This window comes from Cucumis melo, chromosome 11, assembly GCF_025177605.1.
Source record: "Cucumis melo cultivar AY chromosome 11, USDA_Cmelo_AY_1.0, whole genome shotgun sequence".
Lineage (NCBI taxonomy): Eukaryota > Viridiplantae > Streptophyta > Magnoliopsida > Cucurbitales > Cucurbitaceae > Cucumis > Cucumis melo.
In genome coordinates, this window is record NC_066867.1 from 30,903,144 (window position 1) to 30,919,386 (window position 16,243).

General features: G+C 30.5%; 2 protein-coding genes across 2 annotated transcripts; one reads left to right on the plus strand and one right to left on the minus strand.

Annotated features, from left to right (window-relative positions):
- Positions 1-280: 280 nt before the first annotated feature.
- On the plus strand, positions 281-4,147 carry LOC103497712 (probable glycerol-3-phosphate acyltransferase 8). The gene is made up of 3 exons (XM_008460003.3): positions 281-910; positions 1,273-1,585; positions 3,010-4,147. Exons 1-3 carry the CDS (start codon positions 597-599, stop codon positions 3,889-3,891), a joined length of 1,509 nt encoding a protein of 502 aa, XP_008458225.2. The 5' UTR covers positions 281-596; the 3' UTR covers positions 3,892-4,147.
- A 2,818-nt stretch (positions 4,148-6,965) lies between these two features.
- On the minus strand, positions 6,966-9,291 carry LOC103497711 (cytochrome P450 86A8-like). Its single transcript, XM_008460001.3, has one exon. It carries the CDS (start codon positions 8,854-8,856, stop codon positions 7,201-7,203), a length of 1,656 nt encoding a protein of 551 aa, XP_008458223.1. The 5' UTR covers positions 8,857-9,291; the 3' UTR covers positions 6,966-7,200.
- Positions 9,292-16,243: the final 6,952 nt, after the last annotated feature.

Below are 16,243 nucleotides of genomic sequence, written 5' to 3' on the forward strand. Positions count from 1 at the left end.
GTCGTAAAAAATACACTCAAGCATACTTATGCAAAGAATAAAAATAAATGTCTAATTAGTTTGAAAACGACTGAAAATTAAAGCTAAATAACAATGAAAAAAAGTTTGAAACGTTCAACTCAAAATGAAATATTTTAAAGAAAAAAACGAAAAGATACTCTTAATTATCATGTATAAATATATACTTTACTTGATAAGCGTATGAAGGTCCATACATATACATACCATCGAACTAAACTCGCATTAACTATATGGTCACAATCAAACTAGAATATGAAATAAAAAGTGAGAAAACAATAAAGAAATGAATGAATAATAATATGTGTATTGAATTTGCCAACATTTGCCACCAACAACCCCAACTGTCCTTCACCAAAAGAAGAAGAAAAAAAAAGAGTCAATTTTTTCAAGAAAACTTTGAATAATTTCTTCTCATTTAAGATCTCACCTTCCCATTTATTCTTTCCCACGAAAAAAAATTAGTAATAAGCAAAACCCATCACTCAAATGCCTTTTCATCTTCTTCCAAAATTCCGATTCTCCTAAATTCCCTCTCACACCGCCGTTTGCCGGCCAATCTCCACCGGAAAACCGCCATGGCCGCCGCTCTAAAGAAACCCTCGAAATTTCGGCCAATTACCAGTTGCTCCGGCACGGAGTACGAGTCCATCGCCGCCGATCTCGATGGAACGCTACTGATTTCTAGTAGTTCTTTCCCCTACTTCATGCTGGTGGCGATTGAAGCCGGTAGCCTTCTTCGTGGCCTCATTCTGTTGCTTTCGCTTCCTATTGTGATAATCGCTTACTTGTTCGTGTCTGAAGCCATTGGAATCCAGATCCTCATTTTCATCTCATACGCTGGCCTCAAAGTTCGGGATATTGAACTCGTCTCCCGCGCCGTCTTGCCTAGGTAAGATCAAGATCCAATCAGTTATTACAGAAATCAAGCTATTGATCTCATATAGGTTCTTCAGGAAACTGAGCCATGTACTGTTTTCATTTCTCGATCGCATTATACATTTTTCTAACTCCAAATTGAAGGAACCGAAGTTCGATTATAGTAGTTAAGTGTCAACTCTGTTTTGAAGTTGGAGGTTTCTATCTCCGTTCAGAAGTTTTGTTTATAATTCTAAGAATGAAAGAAAATTAAAGATCACAGAACAGAAAATGCTAATATATTTTTCTTAGAACAATACTAAAAATGTGCGATAAAAAACTCTTCGAATTAAAAGTGTATTTCTTAGACTGATGGATAACGGAAATTTTGCGGAGGTTTTACGCGGCGGATGTGAGGGCGGAGAGTTTTGAAGTGTTCAGCAAATGTAAGAGAAAAGTGGTGGTGACGGCAAATCCGACGATAATGGTGGAACCATTTGTAAAGGATTTTCTCGGGGGAGACAAAGTTTTAGGAACAGAAATCGAAGTCAACCCTAAGACGAAAAAAGCCACCGGGTTCGTCAAGAAACCTGGAGTTTTGGTCAGCAAATTGAAGAGATCGGCTATTTTGAAGGAGTTCGGTGAAAATTTGCCGGATCTTGGCATCGGCGATCGCGATTCCGATCACGATTTCATGTCCATCTGCAAGGTATACGCCCCCTCATTACTCCATTTATTTTTGCAGCCCTAACTATATTTAGGGTTTGTTAGCCTATGCATATGATAATATGTGTAATTAAAATTGTAGTTAATAAGATTATTATAAATTTTTAAAATTTTATATTTTAAAATTTAGAAAACACCTCTAAGAATCTATCACTGAATATAATTATAAATTTACTAATCATTGAGTTTATCACTTATCAAAGTATCAACTTTACTATATAAATTCACCAGTTGTGTTTGATTAATTAAATCATACAAACAAAAACACAAAATAACACCTAGAGAAAAAAAACCCAATAACAACATCCTTTTAAAATTATTTTATTTCTGTCTAACTTTATTAAGATTGAACAATTAATGATACTCTCAAAATCAATTTTATCCATCATTTTCATTCTAATTCCTACATTAATTAATATTTTAGAAAAATATTAACTTAAAATTATAGAAACAATTTGAAAGATTCCCTATCTTATTAGCTAAAAAAGTTATAATATTATGTAGTATTTGTTTAAAAAAAGAAAACAGAAATAGAAATGTGAGGGTTCATAAATGCTCGAGAATCATGGAGTTGTAGGCATCGAATTGAATCTTAACGGACCCACCGATGTAAAGTCTGCCCATCCCCCTAATCTCATATCCACCTCATGGGACGCAACTTTTTAACAAAATTGAGTGGTTCAAATTCAAGTCTTCAATACAAAATGAAAAAGACAAAAATAACTTTGACAATTTTTTCTTTTTAATATAATACTTTATATTAATGTAGCCCTGATCTCTATTAATAGATCAACTAGAGGAATGAATGCATACCAACCAAAGTAGAAAGTAGATTAATATTAGTGCCTCAAGTCTTCTATTTTATTTATTTATATTTTCTACCAAATATACATTAAAAATATTTTATTAGTATATGAGATGTAATAGAATTAAGATCAGTTCAAAATAGAGTAATTATAATGCCTTGCCATTTTAGAAATAATAATTAAAATTAGCTAAAGTTTATCTATCAGTAACCTATTTAAAATTTTGCTATTTTCTTTTATAAATATTTTGATTCATTTAATTATGTTTTCTATGTCTATAACTCTATAATATTATTTTGTGATTAACAACTCTAAGAACATAATTAAATTGGTAAAAATTTAGGGTACTAAATTTAAATTGAAGATTATGGGTCTGATTCAGATCTCATCTCCTTAATTGGACAATACTTCATCTCCATAGACCTAACCCTTACTGAAGATTTGTTCTATTAATTCCGTATTATTCAATATATATATATTGCAATATTCAATGGAATCTTGCTAAATATTTAGGGAAGTATTGTTTTTGAATAGCAATATATATATATATATATATATATATATATATATGAACTTTGTTGTGTGTTGGATACTTTTGCAGGAAGGGTATATGGTGCCCCGTAGCAAGACAGCTAAGCCAGTTCCATTAGATCAACTTAAGAGCAAGATTATTTTCCATGACGGTCGCCTAGTCCAGCGCCCGGACCCTCTCAACGCTCTCATCACCTTCATATGGATCCCCTTCGGCTTCATCCTCTCCATCATCCGCGTCTACTTCAATCTCCCTCTCCCCGAGCGAATTGTCCGCTTCACCTACGAGCTCCTCGGCATCCATCTCCGCATCCGTGGCACCCCTCCTCCTCCCCCATCTCCTGGCACTCCCGGCAACCTCTACGTCTGCAACCACCGCACTGCCCTTGACCCCATCGTAATTGCCATTGCCCTCCGCCGCAAGGTCTCATGTGTCACCTACAGCGTCTCTCGCCTCTCTCGCTTTCTCTCCCCCATACCCGCCATCGCCCTCACTCGTGACCGTGCTGCCGATGCTGCCCGCATTGCCGAACTCCTCCAGCATGGGGACCTCGTTGTCTGCCCCGAAGGAACGACATGTCGTGAGCCATTCCTCTTACGATTCAGCGCACTGTTTGCGGAGATGAGTGATAGAATCGTCCCAGTAGCAGTGAACTGCAAGCAGAGTATGTTCTACGGGACGACAGTGAGGGGAGTGAAGTTCTGGGATCCGTATTACTTCTTCATGAACCCAAGGCCGGTGTACGAGGTGCAGTTCCTCGACAGGTTGCCGGAGGAGATGACGTGCAAGGGAGGAGGGAAGACGTCGATCGAGGTGGCAAATAATGTGCAGAGGATGCTGGGGAGTGTGTTAGGGTTTGAATGCACATCGCTGACGAGGAAGGACAAGTACATGTTGCTTGGAGGGAACGATGGGAAGGTAGAATCTATGTACAATGCCAAGAAGTCATAATGTAATAATGTAACAACAAACCATAATATTTGATTTTAGAGGAGGGATATTAATATTGGCAAACTCAACTCAAGTACTGATGAGATGTGGGATTTGTTTGTGTGTTTGGGATTTTGGTTAAGAAAACACTGAAAAATGTATTGTAGGTTTTAGCGATAGACGATATGTTTTTTCACTAAAGTTGGTCCAAGGATTGCACAACTATATCAATGTTTTTTCTCATTGTTTTAATGATAAGTTTGATGCTTTTCTTTAATTAATTCGTTAACATTGATTTTTAACTCTTTTTTTTTTTTTTTTTAATTTAAGTAGGGTGGTTGAATAGTCCTTTTTAACTTTTTAGTTTTTGAAAGTTAAGATTATAAAACTCTATCAACTTTTAGATTTTTTTTTTTTTGCTTGGCTATCTCTTTCCTTAACTATCTTTTAAAAAAAATAAACCAACTTCTAGAATTTTTTAAAAAATGTGTATTTTTTGAAATCTAGCTAAAAATAAAATTTTTATATTTTTAAAATTTTAAAATCTAAAAACAAAATACTTTCCACTTTATTGTTTAACTTAAAATTTTATTCGTAACCCTAAACTGTACGAATCAAACCGTTTCTCTTGTTTATGGTTCCATCATTTGCACAAGTTATTAATTAATATATCAACTCGATTTGTGGAAGGATGAAGAAATGTGAAATTTGGTGGATCATGAAGTTTAAGATAAAAGTGTCTTTTTTGGTTTCTAACGTTATATATATATATAGTCATTTACTTACTTTTTAACCTAAAGATTAGGGATTGAGAGGAGACAAACCTCTTTCCTTGGCTTAGCTTCCTGCCTATTGTATTTCTAAGTAAAATTTTCAAACTAAAGTATTAAAATTAGATAATCTATATAAAATATTATATCCTTAATTATTTACATCAATACAACTATTATCGATGATTTGATCTTTGCTCTACACATTATCTTGATTAAACTTATGTGTGTATATATACTTATATAATTTTAATTTTTTATTAATTGTCGAAAAGCCGTATGGGTAAAAATATATATATTTTTTTTTATCATAATCGCTGACAACGACGAGCATAGTCTTGTTAGCTTAAGAATGAAAAAACACACACAAACCTCGACTCGACATGCCATGTTCTCTCTTTGAAGGAATCCAATGATTCACTTGTTTAATTGATATACATAAATACGGATACAATATACAGAGAAATATATATAGAGAGAGAGAGTTAAAAAGAAGAAATTATATTTAAGAAAGTTGGTAGGGAAGTGTGTGTGTGTGGCCACTGGTACATTACATAATTCCTACTCCCCTCTTCCCCTTATTTAAGGCACCTTTTAATAAAGAGAATACATCATACCATCAAATAATATAGGGGATCTACATATATTGTCCTTATAATTATTTAAATATAATACAATTTTAACTAAAAAAAAAATTACTTCTTTTATATATATATATATAATTTACCTCTAAACTTGGTCGATAGTACAAATTTTGTTTCAAGTTCGTTGATTGTTTTCTTATTTGATGGTGAAAATGTAATAATAGTAAAGTCTTTGAAACTATTTTTTCATTGCAATTTGTCGTTATTCGTTTTCCAAACAATAATACTAAAAAATATCAAGTTAGGTTTTTGGAAACTTCCGAAGAAAAGTTTTGAAAACTTACTCTTGGTTTTAGAAGTTAGATTAAGATTAAGAATTGAAATATTTTGTTTGAAAGGTGAAATATCAATTAAAAATGAAACTTCTATCCACGAGAATTCAATAATTCAATCAACCTTACAAAGAACAAAAAAGTTAAAACTATTTGATAACGTTATTTTTTTGGTCTTATTTTATTTTGTTTTTGAAAATTAAGTTTATAAACAAATGCATACACAAGGAACCATCACATCACTAGATTGACTCAGTAAATTACTTTTATCTATAAATTTCTTTGTTTTGTAGTCCACTTTCTGCCAATATTTTTAAAATATTAATAAGTCTATTGTTTTTTTTTAAAAAAAAAAAACTTGTTTAAAAACCATTTTTTGTGTCTTATTTTTAGTTTTTGAGAATTGCTTTTGTTTTCTTACAACTTCTTCCCAATGGTTTTCATCTTTTTCAACTAAACATTGGTTTTCTTTACCTAAGTTCATCAACAAAAACAATTTTTGTAGAAAAACAAACTATCAATCCATCTATAATTCAATCACTTTTTGATTTTTTGTTAAACTAAATTAAATTTCATCGACACCTATAATTTTGTTTATTTTATTATTCATTTTCTAACCATTGTCTTGAAAGCCAAACTGATATTTTGAAAACCAAGAAAATAAGTCCAACACTTTTTTTACTAAAAAGAATATATATATGTATGTATTTTAAAAGGTTTGTGAAAATGATCCTATAAATTTGAGCAGTAAACAAGTCATTAAAACAAAAGACAAAATAAATATACTTTGTCAAACTTTACCTACATTTTTTAGTATTTTTTTGAACTTGACTTAATTTTTTAAAAAACTAATTTTAAAAAGTATATAAAAGAAATTAATGCCTATAAGATTTAGCTAATATTCAAAAATAAAAAATAAAATAGTTTATCAAATGAAACCATGATTTTAAAAGCCTTTTTCATATTTGAAATTTGACTAAAAATACAAGTATGTATTTGTATGAATGAAGATTAAAAAGAGAAAAACAATCAAAACTCCAAATAAAATCAAAATCAAAATCGAATTTTGACTTAAGAATAAGAATATATATTGTGTAGCTCATGAAATGAAATCATGCATAAATTAATTTCTTCAAATTATACCATTCAAAACTGAAATCAAAATGCAAATCAAGCTAGGAAGAGAAAAAAATATATATATATAAATAAAGACAAATCAGTTGATTAAGTTGATAAAAATCAACATCTCAGTATAGAAATAAAAATTTGCTAAGAACAATTATTACAGAAAAAAAGGGAAAAAGAAAAAACATTCAACCCATTTTGAATAAAACAAACATGAATTAAATGGCTATTTAAAAAAAGAAAAAAAGAAAAAAAGAAAAAAAGAAAAAAAGAAAAGAAAAAGATTGATGAATATTTTCTTCCCATTAATTACCACTACCTCTTCCCCTTACATGACTGACTTTCATCACAGTCATGGTCACTTTATCCTTTTCCCCTTCAATCCCGTGTAATCAAACACACTTTAAATACCTGACCGGCGCGTGTCCCCCATTCGCCATTGCTTGGGTCCACATCATTATATATTATTATATTTTTATAAATTAACCTCTTAAATTTACCGAACCACCAATCACGCCCTTAGCGTTCTACTTCCTTCACTCCGTTACATCCCCCGTTACAGTTCACAACCGCGATTAACGGACCATCTTTCCCATGCGAGTTTCCGTATTTGCCCCTCATACTTTCCACCATTCCCTCCAAATTCCTCTTGTGAACGTTCACCTTCAGCCCGTACTTCATAAACAGCGTCAACGACATTTTTTGTTCCACCTTATGCCCTGCCGCCACCGTCAGCCGGTGCCGGAGTAGCACAGCCGCCGCTATCGACTTCATCTGTAAATACGCTAAATCCTTCCCTAGGCAGATTCTTGGCCCTGCATTGAACGATACGAATTTGTACGGATCATACTGTATGAATTTCTTTCCATCCGCCGTTAACCATCGCTCAGGTCGGAATTCGAGGCAGTCTTCTCCCCATGTAGACTTCATTCTACCCGTGGAATAGATCGAATACGTAACCGATGATCCCGCCGGAACGAAGGTTCCGTCGGGGAGAATGTCGTCGGCGACGACGTGTTTGGAATCTTCTGGTACCGACGGGTAGAGTCTTAGGGTTTCGGTGAGAGCGGCTTTGAGATAAATCAGACGGTCGATCTCTTCGAATCCTAACGGTTCATCGAGCCATGATTGGATGTTGTTGCCACGTGTCTCGAGCAGAACGGTGCAGATCTCACGGAGGATTTTTTCTTCAATGAGTGGGTTTAATGTTACCAACCAGAAAAACCAGCTCAGCGCAACGGATGACGTGTCACGTCCAGCTAGGATGAAATTAAGCGCCACATGGCGAAGAAACGCGTTGGAGTAATTACCATCCTTTTTCTTCATGAACCGCGACAATAGATCATCGTGTGGCGTGGAGTCCTTAGGCTGATTCAGCAACTCGAGCTTACGTGAATCAATCACACTAGATAAATACTCCTCAATATGAACTAAACTTCGGCTCAAGCTGACTTCCATTCCAAGCCGAAGCCACTTTTTGAATTTCCAAAGCACTTCCGGTAAAATAAACCGTTGCAACGAAGCTTCTGTGGCTCGATCGAAAGCCATGGCAAAGCCATTTTCGGGGAAACCTGGGGCACAAGTCATTGGATCTTTTCCAAAAGCCAAACCACAAATATTATCAAAAGTAAGACGTAACAACACGTCTTGAAGATCAATCGGGTGCGAATTCAACTCAGCTTCTTTGAGAATAGGGCAAAATCGCAACTTAATAGCGCGGCTAACCCAACGGGCCATGGCTTGACGAAGAGTCCTAGTAGTAAACTCCAAAGCAGCAGTTTTTCTTTGGAAAAGCCAGGTGTCACCGTCGGAGTTAAAAATGCCTTGACCAAGCAACTCGTGAAAAACAGCTTGCCAAGTGGGGCCTTTGGGGTAATTGTCGAATCGGGTCTTGAGAATATGTTCGAGATTTCTCGGGTCACACGTGACGGTCACGAGGCCTTGCTTTTTAGCGAAGAAAGGGAAAGCCCAGATGCAGGTTTGGTAGGTACCGCCACAGGCGCGGAGGTTGTCGGAGATCCAATCATGTAAGCGGTCGCAATTTTCGATTAAGCCAGGGAGGCTGCCGAGCAACGGCCACATTTGAGGGCCTTTTAACGACCGTGAAATGAAAGTAAACCAAAGAAGATACGCCGTTACTGCTGTTACTATAACTAAAGCGAATCCCACGTCCATGTTTGTTGCAGGATTTTTGTTGTTTTTTATTTTTTTGTTTTTTCTTTGTTTTGCTGTTTGGTTGGTGAGAAAATGTGGAGATAAGATATGAAGAAGAGAAAAAGATTCAAACTTTCTTAGTTGGGAAATTGAATGTTGATGAAGCGTGGGAAAATGGGTTATTCACAAAAATGAAAAAAAAAATTGTAGAGAGGAAAAGAATGGAAGAAGAAGAAGAAGAAGAGAGAAGACACAAGAAAAGGGTTTAAGAAGAAGTAGGTTTTATAGTTGAAATGGCATTGAAAGCCAATTACTAAAGCCAGACTGTTTTCTTTTTTCTTTTCTAATTTTTAGTGAATATAATGAGTATGAGTTTTCTCTCTCTAAGAGTGAGAGAGAGAGAGAGAGAGAGAGAAAGGAAACACACCTAATTATGCAGAAAGGAGGAGGAGGGTGTTAAATTGGAGCATTGAATGAAGAGGCCAAATTTAATGGGTTTAGTTGAGGAACTAAGAGCCAACTACACATATACCACAACACAACACCATGGAAATAAGAGATTTTGTAAAACAAAAGTTAAGTTAACCAACTTTTACTAAACTCTTTCAATTTCTTATTTAACTTAATAAAATAATCACTCAACAACTATATATGTCTCTATGGCAAACCTAATCTGTATATATGTCTAATAGTTTAGTAGAGATGTGAGAATGTAATTATTAATAAGAAAACCTTCCCTGGTTTCATCCTTTGTCTTCCAATTTATTCAACTAAAAACATTATTAGAAGAAATGGTATTCAAGTGCATCCTAAAGTCTACCGATTAAAGAAAACATAAGTCAATTGATATACAAAAATGTTATTGAGGTATGTAGTCCAAATCTTTCTACGTCTATCATATTAAAAAAGAAGTTTTCATATGACAAATATAATTGAATAGAATGAAAAATATAAGATGTAATGCCTAAAAAACACATAAGTGGGCGTTTGGTTGCTCGTAACAAGATGAAATTGTAATGTAATGTAATCCAAAACTAATATTTAGATTGAACTTCTGTAAGCTCAATTATAATATAAAACTTATTTTTGTTTCGAAATTTTTCAAATCCAACCATCATTCTCTCTGCCTACACACTTCACAATCTCATTTTCACTCCTTCAATTACTCACACTTAATTTCCAACATTTCTATTATTCTTAGTAATCTCCATCACATTATTCTAGAGCTCTCCAAATACGCCCTTTACTTAAGTTCAAATCATGTGTTAAAATGTTATAGAATTAAGAAAAATTACTTTCAAGTCGATCACAAACTATATAGCATGAAAATATAAACCCAAAAAAGATAGATGTAGCATAGACTACAAGAACAATATGATTTTGATGTTATTCATATATAAATATAAACAACTATAATTCTTTTTTTTTAAAAAGGAAAAAAAGAATTATATATATATATATATATATATATATATATATATATATATATATATATATATATATATATATATATATATATATATATATATTTTTTGAGTAATTGTAAATAATATAATTATTTTTTTGAAAAAAAAGAATGAAAAAAGTGAAAAAATGAATGGAAATGAGGTTTATCATGTGGGCTATAGGTAATGGTTGGTTGAGCCATAACCCACCAAACTAAAATCAACCATTTATACCTTTACTTTTCCTCGTGAATTAAACTCTTCTTCTTCTTTTTCTTTTTTTATATTAATTTCTTATAAATATTATTTTGTTTTACTTTAGGATATATATATATGGAGGGGGCTATATATCCATTTATTGAATTTCTGTAGATTATTATAATGATATGTGTGGGGCTACAAATATAGTATAATTGAGAGATAAAAATATTATGAATTATTGGGGTTAGCAGTTAGTATGTAGTTATGGTTAAATCAATTATTATATTTGAGTTTTTTTAATTACAAGTTATTATGTTAATTATAGCCTTGGTTATTAATCATTATCAGCTTAGCCCAATTTTCATTATTATTAAGTTAATTGTTTTTTTTTTTTTATGATTATTCTTTTCTCCATTTAATGATTTCAAATATGATATTTGAGGAGGAAATTTTCTAGTTCAAACTCCTCTTTTTAAGTTCAATAATCATCTAATTGATAGGAGCGTTTAAACTACTTATTTTAAGCTGTAATTCTTGGGGTGTTACGATGTTTATCTTTATTTAAAGCTCGTAATAAATATAATTTTTTAAATTAACATTTGTTTTTATGAGATTTTAGTTAGACTTAGTATGTGTTTTTAGTCATAATTTTCTTTTAATTTGCGTGGGATTTGAGGACGATGAGAGTGCTAAGATTGTGTTAGCTAGTTGATATGATCAAGTGCATCTTTAGTTTCTAATCTCGATCACTCACTTACGATTTATTAAAGAAATTAAAGTTATTATACATAGATATATAAATTTAAGTATTTTAAATTGAAAATAAAAATATATATTAAAGACAAATTATTATGGATAGAAAAAAATTGAAATTATTTACAAAATATAGCAAAAAAAAAAAAAAAAACCTTAAATAGGTTACGAAGAATTCGATAGATTTTACTATATTTTGTAAATATCTTCAATTTTATTTTCAAAATATAGGATCTATTACTAAGTGACATGGATAAAATCTGAACTTTTGTAAATATTTTCAATTAGTTTTTTCATTTACAATAATTTTTCTATATATAATAATAACAAACGGACAATCCAACCAAGGTTACAAACCTAATTCATATAATCTGGAACAGTTGAGTTCAAACTAAACCGTAGATTTCTGCAATGGATGTCTTATCCATTAATAAATATTTCATGCAAAAACGAAGGTAGAGGGTTGACTTTGTGATCTGGAACCAACTTTTGAATGTTTTATTTTATTTGAAAAGAGGGATAAAACTGTGTGCTAACTGAGGAGTGAGAGTAAAAAGTCAAAGGGGAAATAAAAGCCAATTGAAAATAGTAAATTTAGTTATTACTATAAAAGCTCGTTTTTCTAATAAATATTTTTCTCTTTGTTTTTTTCGAGGCAGACTGTAATATTATGAATATGAAGAAAAGAGAGCGTCAAACCCATAATATATATATATATATATATATATATATTATTCCATTGATTTTTGCTTTGCATTTGCATTTCCTTTTTGTTTATTCCACGTGTCTGCATGTGCATGCATTCAATTTATAGGTCAAAATCTGTATTCATTACAAATATATGTGTGTGGTTTTTTTATCATAATAATTTATCGTTGGAGGTTGGTTCGATAATATGTTTTATTTCGGATATAATTAAGTTTGAAGTATTTCTATTCTCTAACAAAATTGATGATTTAGAAAAAAAGAAAAATAAGTACATGTCTATGGATACAAATAAAGTTTGAGTATTGCTATTTCTCTATTCAACTTATAAAGAATTGATGATTTAAAAAAAGAAAAAAAAAGAAAAAAAAAGTGCATCTATATGGGTATAAGAAAAATTTGAGAAAAGAAACAGTTGTTTAACTGTCGGTTTGGGTCTTATATTGTTTTGATTTGGTAATTCGGTTTTCAAATAAAGAATAATATTGTGTATGTTTGATCGGTTGCAAGTTTGACAAAAATAATTTGAAAAAGTTTGACATCAAAATATATAGTGAAACGGATAATAAAATTATATATTAAAGATAGATAATATATTGAAATAATTGCATACATGATTAAGTTGTTTTTAACACACCTTTTTAAATTTCAACAAATAAATAGGCACAAATTCGAAAAGTTAAAATTTTGGAGGTTGAAAATGTAATTTAATCCGCAATTGTTGAGAATTTTTGGTATTGAAGTATTTGATACAACCAAGAAAAAAAAATATGACTCTAGAAATATACAATATTTTTAAATTGAGGGGAGCACATAATCCTTTTCTATATCTTTTGTTAATTGATGATCATAGAGCTCAGTCCACGTGTTTTACGTAAATGGATGACCAATGAACCAGATCGAATCGACTAAACCAACTAATAATTTAATTGTTTAAAACAGTTCGACAAATTGCATGTCATGTATGGCTAAAATAATAAATTGACCGAAGTATATACAAACAAAATTATATTTTAAATAAGCATAAATATGGTCAATATATACCCTTTTTCTACAAGATTGTAATAGGTAAGCTAATTAACCTATGTTTTCTTTTTATTTTATCTTTTAGAATATGGTATTTTATATTCAAAATTTCATAGCTATGGCCATGACCATATTTAATTAATTGATATATACTAGTCAATTTAGACCATTGATTACACACCAATTATATTTACTAGTCTAATTTCAATTTAACCCATACACATATTTATTACAATTGTGAGTATTTTATTTCATGGAATTAGAATATTTATTGAGGTTAATTATTTATTCAAGGACCATTACTTATCCATTAATTAAGGTCTAATTTGAAAATTTGAAATAAAAAAAAAATAATTAAGAAGGTTAATTAGATTGGGTTTGATTAACAACCCAAACAAAATTTGACACAAAGTTTGAGTAGAGAAAGTTGGAAACTCCAAATTGATTTTATTATGTAATTAATTAATTGGAAAGTTCTTATTTAAATATTGATATCTCTCTTTTGTATATTAAAAGATAAAAAGAATAAAATAATTAATTAAAGTCAAACTTAGGAATCCAAATTTATTCAGACATTGGTCTTTCGTGCACACAAGATTATTATCCAATTTTGTTGTAAAAGTTAGGTCAAATTTAATCATTAATTAGAAATCTTATAATATAAATGCTTTCTAGTTTTGATTATATTTGCAATTTATAATCTAAAGTCCTCATTGACCAATAATTTCCTTTTAAGAGTAATTACCAAACTAATAAAACATCCTTTGATTTTTCCAAAAAGAGAGAAAAAATGGATTTCTTAGTGAGATATGTTGTATGATTCTTAAGTCCTAAATCAAGAAATTATTTAAAGGTGTTTTCTTTTTTAATTAAAAAATCTATTTATGATGGAGAAATAATAGCAAATAACATTAATTGGTTTTTTTAAAAAAATCAACAACGTCCTTAATTTTGGCTCGTTCTTATTATACGACACTTAATATAGACACACTCATGATCAACTCATAACTATAACTTTATGACTCATGCATCATTTAATTTACGATATGCGTTTTGATACTTCACGTAAGAGATTTATTCATCAAAATTTACTTTATAATTTCTTTAGTAAGAAACGTTTGTTGGTTAACACTAATAGATCATATTATATTGTTTTGTTCTAATATTCAAAAGTATTATTAAATCCAAATACATATTTACTCAAAATAAATCATTTTATAGGATGGAGAAAAAAATCACTGGCTTGGATTAAAAATATTGAAAAAGAAACTATTGAATTTATTTAAAAATTGAATTTTGTGAAAGAAAAAAAAATTAATTGGGAGAAATTGTATTTACAGTGAGACTAGGAAAAGAAAAGGAGAGATTAATATAAGAAAAAACATGTTAGGTAAAAAGCACTTCTAGAATAGAGAGAGAAATTTATTGTTCTTATATTATCATTATTTCTATTGTTACCTATTTTTGATATTTTTGTTACCTATTTTTGATATTTTTGTTTTCATCGAAAGTGGTTTGTATAATATAATTGTTGGCAAAACATTGAGGTCAAAATTATCCCTTGTAAGCACTTCGCATTTGCTCAATTCACTCACATTAAGAAGGTCGAGCTTAATACTTACTGTCTAATCACAAGTTTACATGTGACAATTTTTTTAAAGTGTATGTATGTATATATATAGTTTTTTGTCCATTTTTGATTGATGGAATGTATAAGAGATAGATACACCTAAGTATTACTTTATGCACTTATACATCTTTACTCGAAAGTTGTTCATATTCTTTCGTTCTTTTATACTTTAAAATTGTTTCAAAATAACTTTTCCAACAACTTTGTCGTTAAAATGAAGTCGAATAAGAGGTTTGTGGTCAAAGTGGATGAGCTTAGCTTGGGCGTAATTGACACTCAACTTCCTCTCCTTTGAAATCAGGGGTTTGATCATTCATTTTTGTAATTGTTGTGTAGATATGGGGAGTGACTTGTAAAATTTAGTTGTCGTTCATCAATTATATATCTTCACACTATTTTTCAATTATGGTTTTGATTTTTAGGGGGTAGAATTATGAAATTGTAATATTCCTAATTTAGGAAGGGGACATGAATGAATAGATATCATATTCAAATGAGAGATATTATGAAGGTATGAAAGTATTAGTTAGGAAAAGCTTAAAAGAATATTTAAAATTATTATGTATACCAACAAGATACGCTTTCCTTTTCATTTATTCGATCATAAGAACTTCAAATTTAAGCATACTTAGTTTGGAACAATTCTATATTCGGTGACCTCCCGAAAAATTTCCTAAGTTATAAAGGATACAAGAAAATGTCAAAATCGTTAAAGTGTCAAATTCTCTGATAAGAGAAAAGCCATATTAGATAAATTAATGAAGAGAAGAATCAGCAAACAATAGAAAAAAGCTTTCATTGAAAAAAAATATATGTTAATAAGAGAAAACGTGTAAATGAGGAGTCGATCGAAAACAAAAAAATGAAAAGAAAGAATTCACATATGAAAGAGAAATATCAACAAAAGAAAAATATTTGAACTTTTGTTAATTGATCCTAAATTTCAACTATCATTCTTTTGGTGTTCTTACCCTTCATAATGTTTATATAAAACGGTAAATTTACTCCGATCCTAAATTCATTCTCTACTCTCAAATTATAGTAATGTCGTTTCAAATAAGACGAAGAAAATGATATTTTTTAAAAGATCACAGTCACATCATATTTTCATCTTCATCGTAGTCTAAAAAAGCAATGAAAATTTTAAAATAATAATGATGTACTTAAATTATACCCAAAAAATAAAATTCAATGAAGTAATTAAAAAATATTATAAAGTTTAAAGACATTATTAAAACTTACACTCATTGTCACGTATACACCACTATTTTTATAACTCATTTACAGCATCTTTAATCTTTTGTTATAACAGAAAAGGTCAATTGAAAGAAAGTAATATTACGAAACATATTCAATATATAAAAGTAAAAACAGTTTTAAAAGGTCGAAGGTATTATTGAAACTTATCCAAATTCTTAAAAGACTATTTTGGTATAATCTAACCAATATATTATTTATTATTGCACCAATATCAGAGTTTAGATTATGGTAGCAAAGAAGATGGCTTTAGTGATCAAGAATAAACAATAACTCTTAAGGTAACCTACTTGAGAAAAAGGTTGGATAGACTTGTAATGAATTATTACATATGTCTTATTTTATTTTTTATCTTTTTCTTGAGACAAAAAAAAAAAAAGAAGGAAAAAAA